Source organism: Ctenocephalides felis, unplaced genomic scaffold (genome assembly GCF_003426905.1).
Source record: "Ctenocephalides felis isolate EL2017-DRISC unplaced genomic scaffold, ASM342690v1 CF-g0.4_SCAFFOLD_03571, whole genome shotgun sequence".
NCBI lineage: Eukaryota > Metazoa > Arthropoda > Insecta > Siphonaptera > Pulicidae > Ctenocephalides > Ctenocephalides felis.
Genome location: NW_020539725.1, coordinates 43,845,335 through 43,872,898, shown reverse-complemented (window position 1 = coordinate 43,872,898; position 27,564 = coordinate 43,845,335). Strand labels below are relative to the sequence as shown.

General features: G+C 29.0%; 3 protein-coding genes across 4 annotated transcripts; 1 reads left to right on the top strand and 2 right to left on the bottom strand.

Annotated features, from left to right (window-relative positions):
* Positions 1-3,077: 3,077 nt before the first annotated feature.
* On the bottom strand, positions 3,078-3,683 carry LOC113385075 (40S ribosomal protein S21). Of its 2 annotated transcripts, none has more exons than XM_026622880.1 (3): positions 3,593-3,683; positions 3,446-3,512; positions 3,078-3,273 (listed from the first exon to the last, which is right to left on the bottom strand). In XM_026622880.1, the coding sequence occupies exons 2-3, from the start codon at positions 3,493-3,495 to the stop codon at positions 3,078-3,080; spliced, it is 246 nt and encodes an 81-aa protein (XP_026478665.1). In that variant the 5' UTR covers positions 3,496-3,512; positions 3,593-3,683. The 2 variants fall into 2 exon arrangements, with proteins under 2 accessions (XP_026478665.1, XP_026478664.1); XM_026622879.1 differs by having other exon boundaries at positions 3,585-3,667.
* A 507-nt stretch (positions 3,684-4,190) lies between these two features.
* Positions 4,191-22,394, top strand: LOC113386108 (ankyrin repeat domain-containing protein 29). The gene is made up of 8 exons (XM_026623914.1): positions 4,191-4,463; positions 8,270-8,380; positions 17,651-17,749; positions 18,055-18,153; positions 18,416-18,514; positions 20,512-20,709; positions 21,699-21,794; positions 22,218-22,394. Exons 1-8 carry the CDS (start codon positions 4,452-4,454, stop codon positions 22,392-22,394), a joined length of 891 nt encoding a protein of 296 aa, XP_026479699.1. The 5' UTR covers positions 4,191-4,451.
* Positions 22,395-24,525: 2,131 nt separating this feature from the next.
* Positions 24,526-27,313, bottom strand: LOC113386107 (ribonucleases P/MRP protein subunit POP1-like). The gene is made up of 3 exons (XM_026623911.1): positions 25,426-27,313; positions 25,030-25,344; positions 24,526-24,849 (listed from the first exon to the last, which is right to left on the bottom strand). The coding sequence occupies exons 1-3, from the start codon at positions 27,160-27,162 to the stop codon at positions 24,526-24,528; spliced, it is 2,376 nt and encodes a 791-aa protein (XP_026479696.1). The 5' UTR covers positions 27,163-27,313.
* Between the last annotated feature and the right edge of the window lie 251 nt (positions 27,314-27,564).

Here is a 27,564-nt window from a genome sequence, read left to right as displayed (position 1 = left end):
TGCAATAAATTACATTATTGGTAATTTAAGCAATAAAATTCTTCTCGCATACAAAAAAAAAAGAAACATTACTGCAAAATCAGTATATCTAGTATCATTCAAATCCTGAGTTCGATAGGTCTATTAAATAATCGTTAATAAATTCTTATCACTTACCGATTTGTTATTAGTATTTCCATGACAATGTGCAAATTACGCAACAAAACCAAAACAATATATATCTGAAATACGTGAATATTCATTTGCCACTGAACTGAATACACTACACACATCTTATATAATTTATAATTCTGAAAGTGCGCAACTACACCCAAAACCAAACATTGATATTTGACTTAACAAAAAATCATTACACTCAAGACCTCACCATTCCTACACTTTATACACCTATAAGTCAAATGGAACTATCAACATGTGAAACACCACGATACCACTAATCCATATTAATTTTGAAGAGATAAAAAGCAATGTTGTTTCACACAAACAAAATGCAATTATGCATCTAATGCATCGTTATCAGAGGCTATTTTTTAAGGAAGCATTATTACAAATTCCTGGTATCGTCCGACATCCAGTATCGCCACGAATTCAAGATAACCCCTTTGGATTGCCTTTCGACATTCGCCCGAAATTGCATACAAACTCGAAAAATGTACCAATATTAAAATTCCACGATGTGTATTTAATTACTTCGGTTATTTTATGTACGTTCTCGTATGTAATATAGTACTTTGTGGTCACATAGGTATTAACGATCACGACTTCTAGAAATTGCGCCCACAGCTCGCAATATACCGAATAAAACGTTTTTGTTCATTTCTTAAAAAGATTTATATCTATCGCACTTGTGGTAAAACTATAACAAAAATAAAACGAATAATTGAATGAATTTGCGTATTTAGGGTAAAAATAATATGATTGTCATGAGGAGTACAACGGTACCACAATGGATCTACCTACAATGTATCAAGAACTCGATTCATCATGATGATTTGACATCATGTATCAGGAATATTTGATCGTATCATAACAAATATCACATAATTCAAAATTAATTTTGATAATATACATATTCTTCAAGAAACATATTTTTGTAAATATTGGGATAATGACAAAATGCATAAAAAATCATGTTCTTGTAATATGAAAATATTAAATTCGTACATTTGATTACTTACATTTTTCTTGCTGTTATGTATCGCATCAATGTAACACGGCTTTAGTAGAAGAGAATAGTTATTCTTCATTCATTTCCAAAAACCCAATCACTTATTACTACACAATCACCACATGGAACACAAAAACAAATGATTCAGTATGCCACAAAATTCTAATGAGAAAGTAACACCATGTATTATAAACATGGTGTCCAAAAGTGAAACTGAAAAAGTTATTAGGAAGTTTGATATGGCAAGGTTGTGAAACTTGAAAATACAAAACTTAAAGTGACTTCAAATATTCTATCAGAATGTATAAACTGTAATAATTGCTGTATCTCACAAAATAATTTAGAAATATGCATAGTCTTTACCAAACTTGTTTTGGCAAATTACGGATAGTAAAAAACTGCACAATGAATTATATTCACTTAAAAAAATTAATTCATAGTAAGCAATATATTTTTAAACAAAATTTGTAACTTTTACCTAAGTTTTTGCTTGCTTTTGCGGATGTACCACCTGAACATCAAATATCTTTAGTGGAAACAATTGTTTAGTTGCTTTTTCGATTATTCATTAACATTTGTAAAACTAATTTGTCATGAAATCCATGTTATTGCGGAACAAAATATATTAGGCAGTTTTTCAGAATATTTATCAAAAACTATTTCACCATTAATTTAAACTGGTTCTCAGATACAAAAATCATTATTTCGTTTGATGCAATTAAAATTTTAATTTATTTTTATTAAAGGTACCGAATAAATGGTACAAAAATATTAATTACTGAAGCTCAAAATGCTAAAGTAGTTGTTAATAATTTTAATTATATGAAAAATTTACACATTAAATTAAAAATTCGAATTAAAAAGAGATGTCACTTCCTTAGTTTATTCACTTAATCATAAATACAAATCACATATTGTAATAATTCTTAAGTCATAAATCCTTAGAAGTTCCTGAAACAAAAAAACAAAAACCAATATAATGAATTGAAATTACAGTAAATATGCATACATATTACATTATTAGGAAAATTTGAATGCGATGATTGCAAGAATATGAAAAGTAATACTGATATTAAAATGATTACTTTACTAATCCATGTTAGAACCTACTAAACATACTAAATTTATCTGAAACATCAAAAGAATCTAATTATATTCACAGGCAATTTCACTCCTAGTAAAATAAGAGAAAAAAGATTGTCAATTAGTGCATTAACAAATTTTGCACCCGAGACCATAAATTAAAAAGCTTCCAGGAGGTTTGTCATAAATATCCAGTGAAAGAAATAAGAGAAAAGATGGACAATTAGCACAATACCAATACAATTATTAATATTGCACCCAAGACCATAATAAATTAAAAAGCTACCAGGAGGTTTGTCCTAAATATCCAGTGAACAAAAACAGCAGCATGACAATTTAAATGATTTTTTATAATATGTGTACTATCGCATCATAAAACGTCATTCCATTAAAATTTTTGGCATGGACGGAAGTAAGAATGACTGTCAAATGGTTGAAAATACTAGTGGCTCATAGAATGAATACAACAAATTCATAATGCGGAATTGCTAATCCACATTAGAACTAACTAAACACACTGAATCTAATTATATTCACAGGCAATTTCTCTCGTAGCAAAATAAGAGAAAAGATAATCAATTACCACATTAACCAATGTTGGAGTTTAGACCACAATAAGTTAAAACTTAGCAGGTTCGCCATAAATATCTAGTGAACAAAATAAGAGAAAAGATGGGCAATTAGCACAATTATCAAAATTGCACCCTGAGACCATTATAAATTAAAGAGCTAAAAAGTAGGAATGACCGTCGAATGGTCGAAAATACTAGTAGCTCATAGAATGAATAACAAACGGACTAAGGTAAATTTATCAGAAACAAATTACTCACTTTGCAACAATACCGTCCTTCTTAGCCAAACGACCGATACAGTCATCAGATTCACCCATCCTTCTGATTGCTCCGCAAATAGCATACATTTTACTTGTATCTGTCATACGGCCGGTTGTGGGGTCAACTTCGGCAATGTTTAATTGGATGGAAGCGTGGTCTTTGGCGTGAATAATACGATTGCTGGCCGAGCTAAAAAGTGAGGTTAGAAAATTTATAATATGCACATCATAACCAGTGTAGTGCTACCAAAGCCAAATAGAAATCAGAACTCGAAAATGATACTTGCTTTTATATTGATTTGTATCAAATTAAAAACTAACTTGCTTAATCACTATAAACAATTGACGGCACGTGGACTTACCATTTCCTCGGGCAGTACAAGTCAACAAATTCTCCGGCGTCGTTTTCCATTTTTGTTTAATCTGAAACTATAAATAGAAAAATTAGATATTGACGAACGCACTATAATAACTTCAAAATAACAAAATATAATAAATTACATGCTCACACTTAAGCAGCTTTCACAAGAAGGAAGTTTTTAAGGCAAAGACCGACTGTAAGATGACCGATAGCAGTTGTGCCAACAATGGAAATAAAATATGTCATATGGTCCAAAAAGATACGTGAAGATGGCGCCGCTAGTTCACACGAATCGTAATTTTGAAAAAATACAGTTTGGACAACCGTAAAAAAATTTGCTTATAATTTGCTTGGATCTGAATTTGATAATTTATAGTACTAATTAAAATTATAAGTAGTTTATGCTTATTTTTATAAATTTTTAATTTATAAGCAAATCATTTACGTCTGTTTGGTACTCTACATTTCCACCATATGCTTCTACAGATGGAGCCCCTTATTTAGGACTTGCTCCAATTACGAACGCTTAAAATCAATAATAACTTATGAAAATATAGCGATGGGATCAAAACATTCTTTTTTGAGACACCAAAACAAATCAAAAGCAGTATAACCAAATAAGAATCCAAATAAATATTTACAGATATGATGTAATACCTCTACAAAAATGGGCAAAGCATAACATTCTGCAAATGTTGTGTATCATATGTTGTTCACGTTAGTATTGCTCAGCTTGACGTTCAAGGCGAGCGACACGTGATGCTCTTCATTTTATTTATAATATAGTTTACGAAAGCTTACAACAATTTAGTATTATACGATGTAAATGATTTAGAAGTTTGCAACATGATTCATTGAAATATTTGACGAAAGATTTCTTTTTATTAAGATTTTTCGTCGACAATGTTTAGTAAAATGTTAAGTTTTTAGTTATAGAGCATGTATTATAATGTGCAAAAATACAGAAACTGATTGCCGCCTCATGTTCTCTATTTAAATGCAAAACTATGTCTATAAAGGTAAGAAAATGATTTTATAATTTAATTAATATAAATTGTATTAAAAGATTTTGTTAATTTAAATATATATTATTATTATTTCTTACACTTTTTTCTATTTAAGATTATTTTCTCGATCTTTATTACTCTACTTTATGACAGCAATGTCTCTTGTTTGTTTTGCTCTTGTTTACTATTATGACAGGTGGGAGTTATCGATATTTGTAAATATACCACAATATTTTTCAAAAATACGAATTTTTGAAAATGCATTCAAAATTTAAATTAGATTATTGCATTATTTTTATCTTTTTTAGCATATCTGTTATTTTCGAATAAGTCTTCTAAATTAATGATCCAAATATCTAGTTTTAACCCTTTCCACTCGGATGCCTCCAGAAAAATACATATAAATTTCGCAATTCGCGAGTGGAAAGGGTTACACTTGCAAAATATACGTCCATAATTTTGGATGCAAAAAAATTATTTAAAACTTTGTCAGAAAAATATTGTTTTATTGATATTAATATGTTTAAAATACGAATTTCAAAAATTGCAGAATTATTATGTTATTATATCGCAAAAGTATTTTTATTTTCTAATAATACTACTAATCAATGTTGTTTTAGATAGTACAAACTGAATTTTTTACATGGATAGATAATTTTATATTGCAAACATTTTTATGAATATAAAATCATTGAATTCATTTTAATGCTAATATTAAAGTTAGAAAATTTCAATTTATGAATTAATTCCATATATACTCTTCTTTTATCTATGATTAATTCCATAAAAAAACAGTAAGACTAGAGTTTAAAGTCTAGAGATTTTATTTTTTCCTCAAAGATTTTATGTGATTATGTGATTTTTATGCAAAATGTTCCTACTTAAACAATATTAAACATGCAAATTGTATGCTTTGGTTTTTATTTGTAACACTTTTTTATATTTTTACATTTCCATCCGAAATAATACTATTCATTTTTTTTCAAATAAAAAATCTTGGTGAAATAAACCAGATGGTGAAATATTATAATAAAGTTGTTTCTTGGGCATCCATCCAATAATTAAAACAATTTTAGTGAAGAAAAATGTCTTTATTGTCATATGTTTCGGGTCCTGTTTTGACCCATCTTCAGTGCATACAAATAATTTGAAAAAACACAAAAAATGTGATACATCAATCAATATCACAACGACTTCTTTAATAAGTATTAAAATAATCAAAATAAATGAAAAGATTTACAAAGCTCTTCTCATCGAGACATTTTTTCCATTTCGAGTTTATTTATTATTATTTTATACAGTATGGAATTATTGTATTTTGAACGAATGATGTCACACATCTAGTGTCGAAACTACTACATATAAATAATATCATTTATTATTTTTATTCGATGCATTGCCTGCTCAAATATGAAAACTGTTAAAATATGACTGCTTAACTGCTTCAACTGCTTAAACTGCTTAAATATGAAATTTAATATGAAAACTGTTTTTCATAATCTCTCATACCAGGCACCTCTGTCTGACTGAGATATAAAAATAATGTATATATATAAATAAATAAATAAATAAAATAAAAAAAAATATGACTAATAAATTTCAACCTCAAAAAAACATTCGAATATGTACATATTCAGAGAAGAAGAATAAGCTTAGAAATAGCACTAGAATTTTTTATACAAATAAAAATTGTACGATTGCTTTTATATAATTGATTTACACCTTATGTGTGTCAAATTTGTTTCTTCTTATTCTTGATATATAAGGTCGCGGCACGTCTTAAGCAAAACAATAGAAAATCATTCCAACATATTCAAACGTGAAAGTTCAGACATGTGTATTATTTTATTACTTTGGACACGTATATGCAATTATGCAAAATAGAGCAACATCCGATTAAATTTTACTTTCTGAAAAAATATTTTACTAATGTTAAAATACTTATTCTTACAATATGAGTTATGAGTTAGAATTAATTTTTCCAAGATTGATTCTAAAGTTACACACATAGACGAAGAAAGTTGCACCATACTACAATTCTAGTTTGGTCCAATTAGAAATTTCTACAGAAAATATATACAAAAAAATTAATATATTTTATCGACTCTATAATAATTGTACATTCTATGTGCAATAAATGTTTTAACTTAGGCTTAGTATCGTTAATTATGAGTCTTGTAAACCCACACATTACCTAAAATTTACTTTAAAATTATTTTGCATTTATTTAAATATGATATTTATTCATTAGGAACAGCTAAAATAATTAACTTCAAGTTATCGTATAGTGACAATAGTTATAAAATAAGCAAATAAACATGTAGAAATGTGTTTCAATGAACTTTAATAACGGATTTGTATCCATGATAGATCTCTTACATTATGCCATACAAACTCGATTTTATTTATATAATTATTTATACGGACCATTAAAGAAAGCTTTCATAACTTGCGATTTATGCAGTTTTATTGTTTTAGACAATGCAGTTAAGGAAAAGTGCACTTAACGATAATGAAAACGGTTGCATTTAAATGCCAAGCTTGAAACAACTCAAATTAAATAAAAAACGTACCCTTAACGTAAAAGAACATATTGCAGAGGATGAAACTTTTATAACTTAATTTTCAATTAATCAAATCAGCTAGAAATATGTTCTAATTATGTTATGCCTATATGTTATCACTGGGTTGCCTTCTATTATAAAATATATCAAATAAGTAGGACAATCATTATGTTTTTCTATTTCTTCTAATCCACGTGGTTGCGGAAAAGTAACATCACAGCTGATTGTAAAATACTTCTAACATTTTTTAGTTTTCATAAAAGAAAAACACAGTTGTTTTGTTAACAGGCATTTTGTTTCTAGTGGTATGTGCGCCGATTGTATTCAAATTAACAAGAATTCAATTTTAAATGATCATTCAAATAAGGAGGCGTCATTAATCTCGAGAGGTTTTTAGGGGGAGGAGGGGTTTGACAAAAAATCACGAAAAATCACGTGGGGGAGTGAGGGGTATAGTAAGATATCAAGTGTATTTATTTTTTAACTGATTTTTCTAAAAAAAAAATTCAAACATTTTCAAAAAAATTAAAATAATATACAGTGTTATCACGTAACAAAAATACACGTGATGTTTAGTGGGGGAGGGGGGATAATTTTGAATATCACCATGTATCACCAGGGGAGGGGTCCAAAAATTCTTAAAAACTCGCTCACGTGATTAATGGACGCCCCCTAATTGAGTTTATTTATTTGCTATATAGAAAAGTTTGATGTCTAAATTATCGAATTGGGAAATAAATTGAGAAATAAAGTGAAAAATTTGAATTACCAATCATATTAACAAATATATTAAAATTTTGATAAAAACAAAGTGATTTTTTTATTTAATTTGGATTAAAAGAGTTATAATTTATGGTATAATTTTCTACACTTTTCATTCATTCTTAAAAGCTTCCTAAATTTTTAACTCTAGTCAATGTGCTTCGTACGAAAATTTTTCTTTCAAACATTTTTCATATTTCATGAAGTTTCAAAGTTTGATGATTAATTTAAAAAAAACTATCATTATTTTTTTAACATATTTTAATGACTATCTAATAGAACGTATAAAAAATAATAATTCTAAGAGAAAGTATAAAAAAATAATCAAAAACTTTAGGCGGTTGAAATAGTAACACTGAATTGATCTATATTAATTATTTATGTTATAATTTTATTAATATACATTAATGCAATGTAGTGAGAACATGATCCGGTACTTGATTAGACTATTTTCCTAACGTAATATGAACTTTTTTTATTTGGTTCTTCTAGAAGGAAACCCGTTCGGATGTTCAGTTGCACTTGGCTGCCTTACGAGGCGATGACAGGGGCTTGATAAGAGTCTTGGACAGCGGCAAAGTTCACGTGGACTCAAGAGACAAGGTAAGATCAATTTTATATATAACAAATATATATATATATATATATATATATATATTATCTAGTTTCTATCTTTATTACCTTTACTATTTTTTTTATTGTTAAGTGTTGCTGTTCTGTTAATTTTTCTCTTATATTTATAGTTTCTATACCAATCCATAAATCTTATAATTAGATGTCATCATCTAGATCCACTGATGATGACATTAAATTGAATGACGAAACGTTTGAAATTAACTATTAATTTATAAATCTTTGTTTTTTTCTTTCTAAAATTACTTACTCATATATTAGAGTATAATATTTATACATAAGTGTCTATTACATTACAATTAGTATCATAACTGCGATCTAAACATCAAGTATGAACTTCAAAATCTTACTATGTCTAAGTTGTCATTGTATAATTTCATGCTTGATGAACTTAAATTTCACACATCGTAAATTTAAAGCGAATATGATTAATGTTATAGATGTCGAAACGAAGATTGGCTGTTTTCAAATGGCTTGACAGTCACATAGTCAGTTATTTAAGTTTCGTAACGATTCAAAGAATATTCATTTAAATGTTGTTAATAAAATATGAAGTTTGGGCATGAAATGAAAATTTAAAGCAACTTAATACTAAATTATTCGCAACGTGTATAATAATAATAATAATAAGGTGACCATACGTCCCGGTTTGGCCGGGACTGTCCCGGATTTCCAACTTGTGTCCCAGGTTTTTCCTAAAACAAATATTTGTCCCGTATCTAGATCTTTTGTCCTGGATTGTCCCGATTATTCAAAAATCAATAGGTAAGTTGACAAAAATTAAATCTAATAATAAAGTTTTCATTATAAAACTACAGTTTTTTTATTGTATTCTCAAATATCTTGTTAATTCAAAGCCCTCCGCCCACGTCCCAGATTAGCATAAGCAAAAATTGGTCACCTTAATAATAATAATGAGTAGCAGTCTGCCCAAAACCATGGTGTGAGAGCACCAGAAATCAAAGATTCTTTTCTTTCCCTTGTTTTACAACGTGTATATAATTATATAATAAAAATGGTTTTTCTTACCTAAAGGATATAAGATTTTTTATGAAATTATTATGCGTATGTCTCTCATGTAAAGTAATATTAGCATATTCTCTAGCTATCGTCAATATCTAAATAATTTTGATTATAGTGTCTCTTAAGTATGATTTCATTTTGGTATACTGCGACTATAAATAATTAACATAATCAGAAATTATTTTAAAAAATGAAAAAAAAAGAAATCGAAGAATATTGATTGTCTCATGCTCGACTAAAAGGATGAGAAAATATAACCAATAATAAGATTCAAGATTTAGTATAAGTGTTTTCTTTTCTCATGAAGATTGGAATTCTGCATACTTCTTCGCTATAATCCTTTGAATATTTATATTCTTTATTTTATCATGCAGAAGTACTCGTTTTGCAATACGGGTATAAATTAATTTCCATTTCGTCGCAGAATCGTATCTAGTAGAGTTTTCTATTAGTTAACTCTCTGTAATACTTCTTTATTTATTTAAAATGCTATTATAATGATCAACCTTTTTTTATCATATTCTTCTCCAGAATCACCTTACAAACCCTTCATAAAGCTTTCAGATTTCTGATATATTGCTAAAGATATTTAGCAGCAAAGGATATTTAATATGAATCATAGAAAAATAAAGATCCAAAAAATCTTTAAAAAATAAAACAATGTAATGCAAATCATTAAAGCTTTTTCGTCTAATATAGCTTAATTTCGTCTATAGCTTTATCCCAAATTGTGAGGTGAGGGATCTGTTCCATATGAGCGACCAAGCGTAAGGAACATGTTCTTCCATGTACTTTTTTGTGTTATGATGATGACAAAATATTGACTATATATTATTACATCATATTATTCAAGAGATTAGAGAAAATGTATTTTTAAAAGTGATTTTAAGGCTGGTACCGATCTGTAATTTATAAATATATATAAATCATCAGAGTGCACAATGCATTATAGTCAGGTGGTCGGCGAGTACGCTGCATAACGGAGTTTTATGTGCAGTTACATCTATAATCGAACAACAATTAATTAAATAAACCGTATAAGAAAACTTTACGCCGGATTATAAGTAATAGTAGTAAAGATTGAAATAGTGTTCGAGACAACAAAATTAACTTTAACACTTTTCACTCGCTAAACGCAGAATTAACACGTATTTTGTCGCCGGAGCGGCGGCATCCGAGTGGAAATGGTTAATAAATATAGGCATTAATAAGTTATTTTTGCAAAAACCTATTTGTATGTGCGTTATGTAGTTATGGAATTTATTAAAACTACTCTTCGATTAACTCAGGTTGTTGGGTTATAATTTAACCCTTGTAGCTGTGGACTGTATTAAACACTGATTTGTTTTGTATGGTTTATGTATTTATTCCAGTTCTTATTACAATCACTGATTTTTTACTAAGTTATAATTAAAGAACATATATTTTTATTGGTCATTTATTACACATGTTGTTTTGCGGACTTTACTTTTAGAAGTGAACAATTAGTCCCATCAAACTTTTCGATAACCCCCTCTACCAGGGATAGTAACCATCCCGTGTAAAGCTCAATGCCATGAAGATTGTCACCTTCATGGCCAATATAATAAAACGAAAATACGTCCGAAAACTATAGATATAATATATTATATCTATAGCAACTATTGATTTGCTGCTATAAACAAATGACAATAAAAATTCTTACAAAAATCTAATTACGTTTTATATTTTGTATCTTCATTATGGTATCTTTTAAAATTGCAATTAAAAATAGAAGTCAACTAAAGGCATTATAATAAAATTGTTCTATTAACCATCTTGACAAAGATGAATATTAGTAGGTTTTTCCTGTTCTACAGTTTGTATATTTTGGTAAAATCCATTAAAAATCCTTTTAAAATCTATTATTTATGAAGAAATAGTATTATCCATACATACCAATAAATTCGAACGAAGTTTAAGAGCTTGTTTTGCCTCATAAAAACTAGGATGCCCTGTTTTTTGTGTGTAATCTCTCTGACCTATATCCGAACTAAAAATATTTTGTTCTCATAGATTTGATCGCACTTTTATCCTAAAAGGCTTAACAGATCATTGCAATAAAATATTTATAGAAAGAGTAGCTTATTTATATAAAAATTGCTGCAGTACTTAGCAAAAGTGTACTATGGTACATTTTATAGAGTCAATTAAAAATTCATGGCTTACATAAAAGTACATCATAGTCATTTTTCTAATGGTAGTGCTAATTTTTAGTATCGTTTGTAAACATGAACATGTTTGGTCACAAATAAAGATAATTAAAAATGTAATTTTTATATAACATTTGTTTTTAATTTGCTTTCCACAATTTATCCAATTAATTTTTTGAATGGTCGGATTTTTCTGAATATACGAATTGAAGAGAAAAAGATTTTTAATTTTGGTTATAATGTTTGATATTTCATATAGTTTCTGAATTTCTGATTTTTATATTACATTTGACTTTTACAGATAATCGAATTAATTTTCGGAACTGTTGGAATTTTTTTGAATATACGAATAGAAAAGAAAGAGATTTTTAATTTAGGACTTATGACGATTGATCATATAATTTCTGAAGATTAATCTGATTGCAGAAAAATTGCAAATGATTCGTGATTCAACAGAAAATTATTGATATTCTTCACAAATTTAAAGATGAAAAATTAATGCAATTTTATGATGAATCAATAATTTCAATGCACTTCTTTTAAATGATTAAATTCTGATCGTGTTCCGCAGATTCTGAAATTTAGCTTTAGTAAAACCTGCATTGTCGTATGTTAAATTTCATAACAATAGTCGTCGGTGTTCAAAAGCTTACAATTAACTTCATAATTATTCGTATGCCATTAATTTTGAAATTGATAGGAATAATAAAAATACACTTGACGTGAGTTAACTATGATTATGAAATATTTCAGATCCAATAAAATTTAATTCTATATGAAAGTGCAGAGCAATAAATACTGTTGCGCATTAAGAGTTACAGCTCACACCAATGATCTAATTACTTGCGACCATAACGATGTATGAAGAAACATATTAAGATGTAACATGCATAATTTAAAACATTTAATAAATTCATTTCATTATAATATATGATATTATGTTAATTAACGATCGTCAATTATTCACAACAATAAGAGAAATTCCTTAAGGTTATAAATAAAGCGTAGACATATTTATAAAAAAGCGTAAAAATAATTGTCATAGAGATTGATGTAGTTGGAGTAAATTTAGAACGTCAGGAAGTTGAAAAGATGAAGTATACATATATAAAAGTATATTTGTAGACAATTTTATTTTACTATAAATATGCATGTACTTTCTAGAAAATTTTGTAGTTATGAACATAAAATCAAATTCACACGCTATATATTTGAATGATAACCAATTAAATCGATAATAGAGATAAGAAAGAAAGCTTCAAGTGTATAAATAAACAAAAAATTGATTTGTTTATTTTTAAGCTATGAGAAGTTTCTAAATTCTCGCACGGCAGTTGTTTTCATTGCACGAATACGAAATTCATCGTTTTAGAGTTTTGCATTAGAAGTATTTGAATTGGGTACTATTACCCTGTTTATGCAGCCCAGACTATTCACCTATATTTAGTCTCACGATAGAGAAAGTTATTGATTTCAACCATGAAAATGAAAAGAAATATTTGTGATTTTTAAAAAAAAAATTAGCATACTCAAAAACTCCACACATATGAAGTGGATGTACACGCATGAAGAATTAAATATATGTGGACTGTATTCAATCATTCAAGAACCATAAGACATACTTGTGTCTACATAATTAATTTATTGTTTAAGAGGACTTCTATCTTTTTGATGATTTTTATATTCTACTTAGTAATTCATTTCATATAGGTACACTAGGATGGTCCTTAATATGGACATTTTCGAATTTCATTGCTCCCAATAAGAGCTCAAATGGTTTCAAATTGATAAAAAACAGTTCTCTGAAAGTTTTAGCTCTTAATATTAACTTTTAGATAGTGCGCAATTCAATCAAACCTCGTATGGAAATAGCATGGAAAAATTTTGAAAATCGAATAAAAAATTTTGAATTTTTTCATACAAAAATTTGATTGAATTGCGCTCTATCTAAAAGACAATATTAAGAGCTAAAACTTTCAGAGAATTGTTTTTTATCAATTTGGAACCATTTGAGCCCTTGGGAGCAAGGAAATTCGAAAATGTCCATATTAAGGGCCACCCTAAGGTATAGAGATAAATTTCTAAATAAACAAGAAATCAACTTTGTTTATCAATTTAAATGTGTATCAATATAAATATGTATATAAATACAGCAGCTGGCCCGGCAAACGTTATTTGGTCACGAATAATATTTCTAAAAATGTTTGGTAAAAAAGATAATTAATTGATTATGATTGTAGAAGTATGTCGTATACACATATGTGAAAGAGGCAGCTAACACAAATTAAATTCATGGTTTACCCACTGCAACTGCATGCCATATATAAATGTTCCTCGGACATTGGAACATTTTGATATTCAAGATATTAATCTTGCTAGTACTGCGGTTTTCATTAATTAATATTTTTTTGCATTACGGAGCAAAATCCGAATATTTATTTTTGAATTATGTTGTGTCATGCTTAGCGAATCGAGTGAGATATCAAAAACTCTGGAAAATTTTATAGCTTCTTCTTTATCTTCAGAATAAATTTGTTAATATTCGATTTGTACATTTATTTTGATAAACTTGCTTTTTCTGTAAGCCATTTAAAAACTATATATATTATTCATCTGCAAATTGGGAAATATTTGTACAATAGGATAATTCTGCGAATCAGGGATTATACGATAATCGATCGATGATCGATATAGATAGATCGATAGATACATCATGCATTATCAGTGGTAACCATTTCGTCGACAATATCTAAGAATTGTTTTTATATTGATTCCGCAGATAGAAGCTGATACATTTAAAGATTTATATAAGGTCAGAAAAATCTTGATCAAAATTTAATGAAAACCCGTTTCGGAGGAGCCGCCAGAAGGAGTTTAAAATTCTGTGATGTCAGGACTTGTTAGATCCTTTCAAAAACCCTTCTTAGAGATACTTTTAAAGGCCTTGAAATTATTTAAAATTTTGTCATTGAAATCGCAATAATGTTACTCGTCTAAATTTTATTATTATATTCATCCATGTCGTGGCGTCTCGATGGTAGAGGCATCATGAGAGACATTACGGTCAATATATACGCTTGATGCTATATAGTATATAGCTGAATAATCGCCATCCGATAATACAGTACATGATAATTTTATAGCGTGCCTGCACTTGGATGCATTAACCGAGATAAACAGTCACGTGCTACTTATTTCGAATTAGCAAATGCTTCGATCTTCCATGGCAGGGACTAGTAAAGGTGGAAAAGCGAAACACAACAGTAGCGGAGTCATTGGAAATCTCCATCGATAACACCAACATTTTGATGCGCATATACATCCCTTTATAATAATCGAAAGTTGTGAAAATCGAAGAAAAAATACTGTTTACGGGGCGTCCATTAATCACGTGAGGTTTTTAGGGAAAGGGGGGGCTTGACAAGAACTCACGAAATATCTCGGTGGGGAGGGAGGAGCATAGTAAGATATAACATGTATTTATTTTTTAACTGATTCTATTTTTAAATCAAACAATTTCAAAAAAATACTTACACTCAAAATACTCAAAAATTTTATGATTTTTACTCGTAACTAAAAATACATGTGATGTTTGTGGGGGGGGGGTAATTGTGAATATCACCATGTATCACTAAGGGGGAGGGGGGGTCCAAAAATCCTTAAAAACTCACGTGATTAATGGACGCCCCCTTAATTGACTATTGGACTAAGAAAACGATCGGAAAAGCCAAATAGAAATTTTATACTTTAGGTGGAGTCCATTAACCACGTGAGATTTTTAGAGGTAGAAGGGTTTGGCAAAAAATCACAAAATATCACGTGGGGGACGGAGGGGTATAGTAAGATATCACGTGTATTTATTTTTACCTGAATTATTTAAAGAAATCCAAACATTTTCAAAAAAAATCAAAATTTCACTTTTTTTCGTAACTAAAAATACACGTGATGTTTGGAAGAGGGGAAGAGGAGGTAATTTTGAATATCACCAAGAGGGAGGGTAGGGTCCAGAAATCCTTAAAAAGTCGATCACTTGATTAATGAACGCCCCCTTATATTGTTATTTTTTAATATAATATACTTATGGGATGTCAACATAACATTTTGAAATATATATTATTATTATTATAATAATGTTAAGAAATCTGAAGACTTTTGCCAAAATTGATATTACAAAAATAATTATTTTGTTAGTCTTTCCTTATACTATTTATATATATAATAAATGCTCTGAACATATATTATTGCATAATGTTAAACTATATCAAAAGAGTTCCTGATATTTTACATCTACTTGACTAATTCTACTTATCTATTTTCTTTTATCAATTAACTAATATTTATTTCGCGATATAATTATTGCTATGTACTTGTAAAGCTGTGCTTGCTGAATTTACTATTTTCTAGATATAATAAATAAATATAATAAAGTAAATTCAATTTTCATATAACATATTCCCCACAAAGTATTTTACTAAGACACCCCAAAGTATAATACAAAATGTATAATATACTTAAATACTAAATTTATTTATATAGTTGAAAATGTGTGAAAAATTTGAAAACTGATAACGTTTAAACAGAGATTTTTTTAATTTGAAAGAGATTAAATACGATTTATAATTTAATTTAGTCTTTTATTTTTTTCCGGAAGGCTATGTAAAAGTTTCCTATCCTATACTCTCTAAATCATTAAAAGAGCTATTTATAAACTTGATGATTTATGAATTCTATCACCACGAAGTGATATATTTGCGTGATTATATGACACGAAAATAGGTTGTTATCAGGTACGGAAAGTTGTACAATTTATGTTTAAAAGCAGGCCATTTAAAGTTTGAATTTAAAACTAAATATTTGTTCGAATTTAAAACTATATATAAAATAAATCATCTCCAACAATAATTGCTGAATTCTCTCAAGAACAGGTTTGAAGAAAACATAGGGAAAGAAACTCTTCTCATTGGATAAGTAAAATTAAGTAAATAAGCAATTTAAGAAATTAAAATTTTGTCCACTGAAGAAGAGTCAAACTGGGACTCTAAATTTATGGAAATCGATTATAATTATTTTTAGAAAAATAATTTGGTTTTATTTCTATTTTATTATCTGGATGGATGATCAGTTAAATTAACTTTACCCAGAATTGCATCAAAATGCATCTGAATTGCGTTTGGACGATGTTCGAGTGTTAATTAGGAAAAAGAAATCTGACACTGCCAGGTACAAGTATCGAATTCGCTAAAACAAACTCAACTTTTGTTTGAAGGAACTTTCAGCTGCATTATTAATTTTAGAGTTCCGCTCGAAACAACCTGAACGAACGATGAAAATGATCGATATATAATGATTCGGGTAACACGATATTTGATAAAACCTAAATGGACAATTAATATATTAATATTTTTCATAGAACTTTATTTTTCACATAATATAGATATACAGAGTTTACTAAGTCGAATAATCTAGAAACAAAACTCTAATTTGAAAATTCCTCAGACGTTTTTTACACTAAAAGCATCAACAATTAACAAAATTATATTTATAGAACATCCAAATGCGCATATTATGTAAATATAAGAATGAACTAAGTCCATATGGCAATAACATGACCCAGAATCTAATTGTTTCCGACTATAAGTTAATCTATTTTAATTTGTTCTAAATTCATTCATTCTTGAAAGGTCATAATTAAAATCGAATTATTTCGCTTTTCAATATAGAATATAATTAATGGACCAATAATTTTTTGATTATAGTACCTAGATATTGCAAATATGTATCAGCATTTTCAATAATAAGTTCTTGCCAACTTATAGTTACTATGTGTGATAGTAGTAATTTTAATAGCTAATTGAAAACATATTGTTTTGTTAAATATTTAAACAAATCGTTCACATTAGTTTTCTGTTTTTGATTTGTTGAACTAGTTCAACTGTATTAAAATGGAATAATTTTTTTAAACGTTGATTATTAAGATTCTAATTATTAACGTACGAATTCTAATGTAATTATTACCAATATATTAATTTGCACTAATATATTGCAGGATTATACGACACCGCTTATTTTAGCTGCAGCCGGAGGTCATCTTAATTGTGTTAAGGAATTATTAAATCAAGGAGCTGACCCACGAGCCAGAAGGACGGTATGTTGTCTCTTTTATAGATAAAAATAATTTCTTGTATTTATAATAGTATTTTTTATCAGTATCATTTCATAAATTTTTTACTAGTTCCAAATATTCTATCTATTTCGCAATGTATTACAAGCATTCATATAAAAATTCTTTTGTTTATTACTTATTTGAATCACAACTAACGCATACTTTATTACTTAATTAATTCATTTATTAAAAATTTTGAAAAAATGGAAACATTTTGTGATTATAGAGTATTTTTCTCTATAATTAAAAATTTGCAGTTTAACTAATTGTATGCCATTTTTATATAGACTGGTACAACTGCATTATTCTTCGCAGCTCAAGGTGGTTATTTAGAGGTTGCAAAAGTTTTAATCGAGGCCGGCTCACCTATTGATTGCCCTAGCATAGTAAGTTATTATTCATCTACATAAAAATTTATTAGGCACTCAAACCACGGACAAATCCAAAAACTTGGATTATTAATTAGTTGATGAAACTGGTTGAGAATCGAGATGAAAATGATAAGATTCCTATATTCGTTATTAGAAGTTCACCATTTGAACAAAAACATAATTTGAAAATAAAAATATTACTTCAATTTAGAAAGCTTTTTCAATATAATTGATGTCCAAATTAATGCATGATAATAAAATAATTATTTTTCTGCAGGATGGAGGTACGCCTCTCTTCGTAGCCAGCCAATGCGGTCATTTGCACGTCGTCAAAGAGTTACTATGCATGGGCGCCAATGTCCACGCCGCTATGACCGTAAGTTTATATAATATAGTTTTTAAAAAAATAAATTTTGAGAACATACCATCTGTTTAAATACTAGTATTGATCGCGGAGCCAGCCACCCATCAACCTCGCATATCTCAGAAACTATTGAATGTTCCAACTTTAAATTTTGGTCACAACCTTGGTAAAGTATAGTGACAATCTGTGTCAAGTTTCATCAAAATGGAATTATGCATTTTTGAAAACGTACAATCTATCAATCAATACTAGTATTGAGAGCGGAGCGAGCCACCCGTCAACCTCGCATATCTCAGAAACTATTGAACGATCCAACTTTAAACTTTGGTCACAATCTTGGTAAAGTATAGTGACAATGTGTGTAAAGTTTCATCAAAATAGAATTATGCATTTTTGGAAACGTACAATCTGTTTCAATACTAGTATTGAGAGCGGAGCGAGCCACCCATCAACCTCGCATATCTTAGAAACTATTGCATGTTCCAACTTTAAATTTTAGTCGCAATCTTGGTAAAGTATAGTGACAATGTGTACCAAGTTTCATCAAAATTGCAGATCGCATTTTTGATAACATACCATCTGTTTAAATGTTAGTATTGAGCTCGGAGCAAGCCACCCATCGATCTCGCATATCTCAGAAACTATTGAACGATCCAACTTTAAATTTTGGTCACAATCTTGGTAAAGTATAGTAACAGATTGAGTCAAGTTTCATCAAAATCGTAAATTGCATTTTTGAGAACATACCATCTGTTTTAATACTAGTATTGAGAGCGGAGCGAGCCACCCATCAACCTCGCATATCTCAGAATTTATTGAACGATCCAACCTTAAACTTTGGTCACAATCTTGGTAAAGTGAAGTGACAATCTGTGTCAAGTTTCATCAAAATGAAATTATGCATTTTTGAAAACGTACAATCTGTTTCAATACTAGTATTGAGCGCGGAGCCAGCCACCCATCAACCTCGCACATCTCAGAAACTATTAAATGTTCAAACTTTAAATTTTGGTCATAATCTTGGTAAAGTATAGTAACATTGTGTGTCAAGTTTGATCAAAATCGCAAATCGCATTTTTGAGAACATATCATCCTATCTTCACCTGAAAAGGACAAGAAATACATGTCACTTGTCACAACCGTATCCAACGTTATAATTACCGGTATTTGCTGGTTATTAACGACTGATGTTCAACTTGCAGCAAAATAGCAAATAAAGTGATCTATCTGTATACAAGCAACAGTTATAATTAAAAGAAATCAATCGGAAAAACCTACTTTTGACTCTTTAGAAGCATCGGTCTACAGTTAATGTTAACGTAGGGCGCTGACTGAAAGCAACAATAGGAACTTCTTCGAACAAACTTACTACATCTTTCCCTTTGGCTAATAAACCGAAACTCTAAATTATCTGCAGAGAACAAATTACTATTGTATAAGTGTGTAATGAAACCAATTTGGATGTATGGCGTAGAGTTATGGGGCACTGCTTCAAAATCAAATATTGCAATAATAGAAAGAATGCAAAATAAAATTCTAAGATCAATTCTAAACGCACCATGGTACTAGACAAACTTTACAATACACAATGACCTGAAAATGTTAACAGTCCGGCAAACAATACAAGAGCGTGCCTTAATCCATAGAAATAAATTAGAGATCCACCCAAACCCAATAGTTGCAGACATCTTACTACCGCATGATAATAGAAGACTGAAAAGGATATGGCCATTCGATTTTATGTAAACTAAGTAAGATATATCACTGGATTATCTTATATAATACCATACTTATTTAAATGTACAGTTTAGCTCATAGAAATTATTTTTGTATTTCTGATTGCTAAAATAAAGTGAAATAAAAAAAATCTTTCCCTTTGGACCCTTTCTCAAAATCAGTATAGCTGTTATGACGACTGTCACTATCGTACCCTGGCACAACCGTACCCATCTCCCCACTAACTTAAAAATTACAGTTATGATAGATATTAATTCAATCTATTCCATTAGGATGGGGCAACCCCGTTGTTCGTGGCGGCTCAAAATGGGCATGCATCGACCGTGGCGCTATTACTTGCGGGCCGCGCAAGGGCCGAGGCCCAGAGGTCTGACGGCGCAACCGCGCTCTGGATCGCCAGTCAATGCGGACACGATCACGTTGTGAGATTGTTACTTAAAGAGGGAGCGGATGTTAATGCAACTAGACATGTAAGAAAATATAGAAGTGATTTTAAACACTAATTTTAATAATAAATGTCGTCCAAGTTGTTTTCCAATATTAAATTAAACTTCTACTAGAGAAAGATTTACTTCGAAAATGGATCTTTCAGTTATCTACTAAATTACCAACCGATATTGATATAATAAAAATTTAAATACATTTTATTTACAAGTTATGACTGCAAAATTCCATTAAAAGATAAGAAAATATAAGTATAGAAAAATCTGTAAAGATAACCATCAGTATAGAAGCGGTAATTTTACAATAAGTAAAGAAAATGAAACATTAATTTAATTTTCTTTCGCTCATAATAACAAATGTAGATTATGGATATATAAATATACTTTTTCGGCAGTGATATCGATCTGACGAAACCATCGATAACTATTATTCAAGGCTAGTTGGTGATTTAATTAATTAAATTCACAATAATAGAACTCAGTTTAATGATTTTCCATATTCATAGCCGTTCGAAAGAAAATCTTACTAAAACTTCAAACAAAGATTCGATTTCACCTTTATATGAAGAAGTTGAAATATAAATTATTCAAAATGAAATTTTGTAAAAATGTTTTATTATATTTTCTTTTCTTCATGCACAACAGAAAAATAATTGAAAATTGTAATGACTTTCTATGAGGTTTTATAAAATATCTTATAACTTTCACTCACTAATTATTCTTAATATTTCTAGCGAAAGACTAATTGAAATTTGATAAACAATTTCATTTCATACACGCAAATACCCATAAAATAGAAATATACAATAGCTTGTATAAGCACTTTACTAATTATCTTAATTTGTATTTGTATTAATTTGCACTTTATTAATTATCTTATGTTGTATATCACCATACAGTGGTTGTTTTAGAAAATTTTGCGATTTATAAAAGAATTATAACGTAGGCTGAATTTAATACAATTTTGCAAATCTCCAACTTTTAAATCCTAAACTTTCACTTTACATCTTTTACAGGATGGGGCCACTGCATTGTTTAAGGCGGCTCATAAGGGTCATTTCGCGGTTGTCGAGGAACTCTTAAAGTACAAACCAAATTTAGGGCTACTACCGGTAATTATTATATCAGATATATATTTTTTTCGGACTACGAATAAAGCAAATAAAATATGATAAGTGTTAATTGCTCTTTAAATTGCTGTACCCAAACTTTTCTCGCTGAATACTATTAATAGGTAATTTTAGCCTATCTGTGTGATAAAACCATATTCTTTAATAAAAATATTTTTGTAAAATTCGGATGCAAACAATAAAAATCTCTACCCTCTCGAATGTAAAAAATAGTAAAACAAATGGTTTTCTTCCCAAGTATTTTTAATTATAATCCTCTACTTCAGAAGTTCCACATATGTATGGATATTCTTCACAAACACAATTATGTTCGAACCCCAAACCCCAAAACTAACTTGCACCAATGTCCATTGAAGTTACTATAAAAAGAATAAATTTTAGTTTAGTTTAAACTCACCATTTCAGAATGGTGAGACCGCCCTGCACGGCGCATGCCTCTTCGGCCACCTGACAGTGGTAAAACTGCTGATAGCAGCTGGTTGCGACCCGACTATATGTAATCAGGACGGTGTCACGCCACTAGAACTCGCTAAAGAACACCGTTGGACTGATGTCGTTCAATATTTAAGTAAAAAACTATAAATACCTGAATAAATATTAAATTAAAATCGAACTCTAGGAGTTCCGTATTAGGTTATTTTGAAAAAGGTTATGTTTGATCGTTATTTAGGTTTAATTGTTGGACTAACTTGTATAATAGTATTGAAGTTTTAAAAAGGAATGTTTTCTTCAAAGTGAAGTTTATAATTTATTTCATGAATATAAAAATCGATTCACTTGTGCGCAAAATCATTTATCATCAAATATAACGCATACCTTCTTAGATTCAAAGTATGAAATCTTGCTTAGAAATACATTTATATAACATATATATATATATATATATATATATTGAAATGAATAAAACAGCCAATGCGTCGAATGTAAACAATTTAATTTATTTTTTATACGTTTCGAGACTAGATGTGTCTCATCATTCAGCTAAAAGAAATTTACAATTTTCTCTCATTGATAGAGCTATTCTTTTAAGCAATAAAACTTTTTGGAATAAAAATTTGGATTTAGTCCGCTCCATTCTCACAAATAACTCTTATCCTTTACATTTAATCAATAATATAATTAAAAATAGGTTAAATTTTTTAAACGTTACCAATATTGATAATAATAATGTCACTTCCGTTGTTCAAAAATATTTTACTGCCGATTCAAATTCTTCTTCTTTATTTAGCAAATATAAAGGCATTATTTGTTTACCTTATTTGGGTAGTTTTTCTTATTTTTTAAAAAAACTTTTTTCTGTTGAAGGTTTTCTTTTAGTTTTCACTTTTGATAACACACTCAGTTCCCTGTTTTCTACCTTAAAATCAAAATCTCCGTCTGACCGAATCACCGATGCCGTTTATAAAATTAATTGTTTAGATTGTGACAGTTGTTATATCGGTGAAAGTTCCCAATACATTAGCAAGAGAATGAATCAACATATTTATAATTCAAAAAACCCTAGACAATTTAAAACAATGTTTTCTGAGCACATTATTAATTTCAAACATTCGTTTAATACTGACCATCCTATAATTTTATATAAAGAAAAAAATGTAGACCTTAGAAGATTTTCCGAATCATGTTTCATCTTTTTACATTCTAATTGTGTTAACAAACGCAGTTCTTCTAGCTTACTCTCAGAAAGTTATCAAAATATAATTAATTTCTGTAAATCTGACGCCATACTACACCCCTGATATCCCTTCCCACATGCACGCGTGTTGGTCGCATAGCCGTCTACACGTCTCTCGACGCATTCTTAGTCCATTCGTGTTGCTATGCTTTGAAAACAAATAATTATGTATTTTATACATTTTTACATCTACCTTTTTCGGTCTTTTCGTAAATTATTTTTGTTTTCCTACAGTAGTGTCATGTGATTGTGGTGTTGTAAAATGTTTTAGTAAAGTGGGTTTTTCCTGATCTGGTGTGTATAATTTGTTGTTTTTTCAATTAATTTTTCCATTGTATAAATTCATTTTTTTGAAATCTTTTATTTATATTGTAAATTTCTTTTAGCTGAATGATGAGACACATCTAGTCTCGAAACGTATAAAAAATAAATTAAATTGTTTACATTCGACGCATTGGCTGTTTTATTCATTTCAATATGTTTCAACGTCGAACAAAAAATCATCAAGATATATATATATATATATATGTATAATATATAAAATGTGTATGTATATAAATAATATAAAGTAATATATTACATATCTGAATGCTTCAACAAAGAGAACAACTAATTGATAAATATTTATAATTTAAATTTTGTTATGATGTATAATAAATTATTAAAAAAATATAATTATTTGTTGAATATATGAATCTATATAACGTTGTTTAATTACTAAAAGAAATATTATTCAATTAAAAAAAAAGTCTTCACTATTTAAGTGGCCTTCAGTTATGTATGAATAAAATATAATAAAAACATTTATGTAATAGACTTTACAACATATGTGTGTTGTTTTCACATACGTGTGTTAATCTTTATAATTTTTCTGATTCGGTAAGGAAAGATGAAGATGGAAAAACCAAGTAAATAAAGCGGTTTTATATTATAAAAATTTATATTTTGACTAAAATATAAAATAAATATTTTTCTTTCTTATAATTGAAATGAATGTGTACTTTAGATTAAAAATATACAAAAAAAAAAAAACATTCCTCATGTGATAACATTAATAGATGCAAATGAATATTTCCTAGATGTTGTATTTCTAACTAAAACTATATTATTACTAAATAAAGAACGCAATTGAATCAAAGATCTTAATGTAACAAACCCTAAACACAAGCCAGCATGCTGAGTAAAACTAAAACCACCTTGTGTGACATACCCCATGACTTCTCTAGAACACTGATTTCGAACAGTGGGTATTTTTTCTGGTAACCACAATTCTTTCATTTTTTCTAATTGTGTTTTAACTAAAGACTCGCTGCTGAATTTTGTTTTACATTCAGTTTGTTTTTGTAACAACTTTCCATAATCCTATAAACAGTAGGAATTAAATTTACTTTGTAAAATGACTGAAAATGTATTATTGCAAACAAGAAGAATAGAAACTTGAAAATATTGTAGCACTGGGAGTATTGGCATCTTAACTTCAAATCATTTTAATTATTTTTAAATTCAAAATAAGGGTATGATAATAAAAATAATTGTAAATACCTTCAAATCGCCATTATAATTCTCCTGAATTGATTTCCTAATCAACAGTCGTTTTCGTTTTAATTTTTTCAACATTGCTAAATGCAAACGTCGTTCCAGACGCCTTTTGTCCCTGTTTTCATCTAAATGTACTTTTTCAATTGGTATTTTCCCATATTCTTTTAGCTTATATAATTTCAAATCACTAATTTTGGGAAGGCAAATTATTGAAAAATCTTTGCATAATCCTTTTTTAACCATTGTTAAATGAACTGGTATCAAAAGATTTGAGTTAGCATCTAGATTTTTAATTGAAAATTTTTTTTCAAGAAACATCTGCAAAGAAAAGAATTATTAACATCTAAATTATCTTCATATTTTTGTAATTTTTTTTGTAAATAAGTAAAGCAAAGTAACCTGTAAATCATTTAACAACTGCTTATCCCTCAAAACTTGGAAGTATTCATGTTCTATCCCGGCCCATTCATTAATAAGTAAATCCCAATGGCATTTGAAGGGACTATTGATACCAATTTTTACATAATTAACTCTTTTAGAAGGTGGTAATCTGAAATACTTTTTTCTTAGCTCTGCACTTATCCTTTCGGCTTCATTTTTACCCGCTTCAGTATCAGGAAATAAATAGTGTTGCTGTGATTCAAAACATATGCTTCTACTCTCTCGTAATCCACCAACTCTTGCTCCATGATTAATAAGTGAAATCCATAAAGGCATTGCATAATTCGGTGGAACTATTATGTCCCAACCTGATCCATATCCTAGCTTAGAACATGTAGTACTTGGTTTTTGAATAAGTATTATTGGTATAGTTTGCAAATGTTTACCAACTATTCCATTTTCCCCTGGAACTAAATTTAATTTGCTTTTCATTTTACATATTTCTCCATTAGACATCATATCATTTTTAATCCTTTCTCTTATTTGAGAATCCCAAAGCGGGCTTTCACATAAATCAGTTGGTATTTCAAATTCATCAATAGTATTACTACCAGGAGTAGCTTTTGTTCGTTTTGTGCGGTCTAGAGTTCGAGGATCTAGAATAATCAATCCTAAAACCATGTGAGAACCTAATTCAGAAGGTGTGGAAACTTCTTTTATAGAATTCCAAATTAGAGTTTGCTTTTCACAAATTTCAGTTGTTTCATTGTCATTAAAATATTCATTAGCCCAATTATTCTTAATGCAGTGTTCTAATGGATTTCCAATTTCCTGGAGTGTATCTTTTAAAACAGCATTAGATAAAGGGCCTGTTAAAGTAAATCTATTTAAAGCTCTAATTATTGTTAATCTAGTACCATCGTTGTGACAATACTCAGTATCAATTATATTTTCATTAATATTTTGGACTATAGTTAGATTGAATAATTTTAAAATCAGTTCTGAAAGTTCACTAGAAAATGAGGGATGAGCAAAAATCCATAACTTTTGTGGACAACCATCAGAAATTGGATTCCACATAAACTGAACTTTACCAATAGCTTTATATGGATGTTCATTATGTACGATTTCAACACACCCTTCTCTATTACCCTTTGCAAATGCTTTGGCACCAAAAGTTAAACCAAATTTTGAATTTGTTATAGTTTTTAATTTAGATAGTAAATAATCTCTTTGACCAAACAACTCAAAGCACGTATAATAAGATATATCTTGTAGTAAACAATGAGCATTTGTGGCACGGAAAGCAGCTCTGAATGATTTATCACATGATGTTTCAGGAAGCTTAAAGCCCCATCTTTCTACCATGTGGAATCTTTTAGCATGCCAAATATGTGTCTCTAACCATTGCTTAGTTTTTTGTCGCCTTCTATATTCTAGAACAAGATTTTTTGGTCTGCGTCTGTAGCATCTTGAGGGTCTTTTACTTGGCGGTGGTAATCCACTCTTAGCTAATTGGTTCATGTGACCTTCTCGTAATCTAATTGGCAATCTTTTAGAATTATGACTCATTACTCTGCGGCGCATTTGAGGTGGCAGTTTTTGAAAAATAAGCTTTGTTGTAGATGGATTCGATATTGAATTTTCCATCGCTATTATTTCTTTTTGCCTTTGAGTAGCAAAAGCAAGAAAACTCATGTTTTCTGAAATTTCCATTGGTACTGATTGGTAAACCGTGCTGTCTTTTATTTCCATTTTGTAAATACTTTGCGTTACTTGAATATCAACAAATTGCCAAATCTTTATGCCCTTCTAATGCCTTAATAATGAAAATACACTTATTTCTTATAAATGTTTTAATGTTATATAACTATGTAACAAAACATTTGACAACGTCAATTAAATAATAAATCACATTTCATTTAAACTTAACATGAGTTAATAAATTCTTTAACCTATTTTAACAACTGTCATTGTGGAAGCATGGTTGATTTTGACGCAAGCCGGTAATTATTTTTATGCAGTTAAATTTATCTTGGACACGAACCTTGCCCAATACTGCCAACATAAAAAAATGTTTAACGTTTTCAATACCAACACTTTAAAACAAATGACATGATTGTTAACGATAAAATCAAGCCAGTGCATCTACTTTAC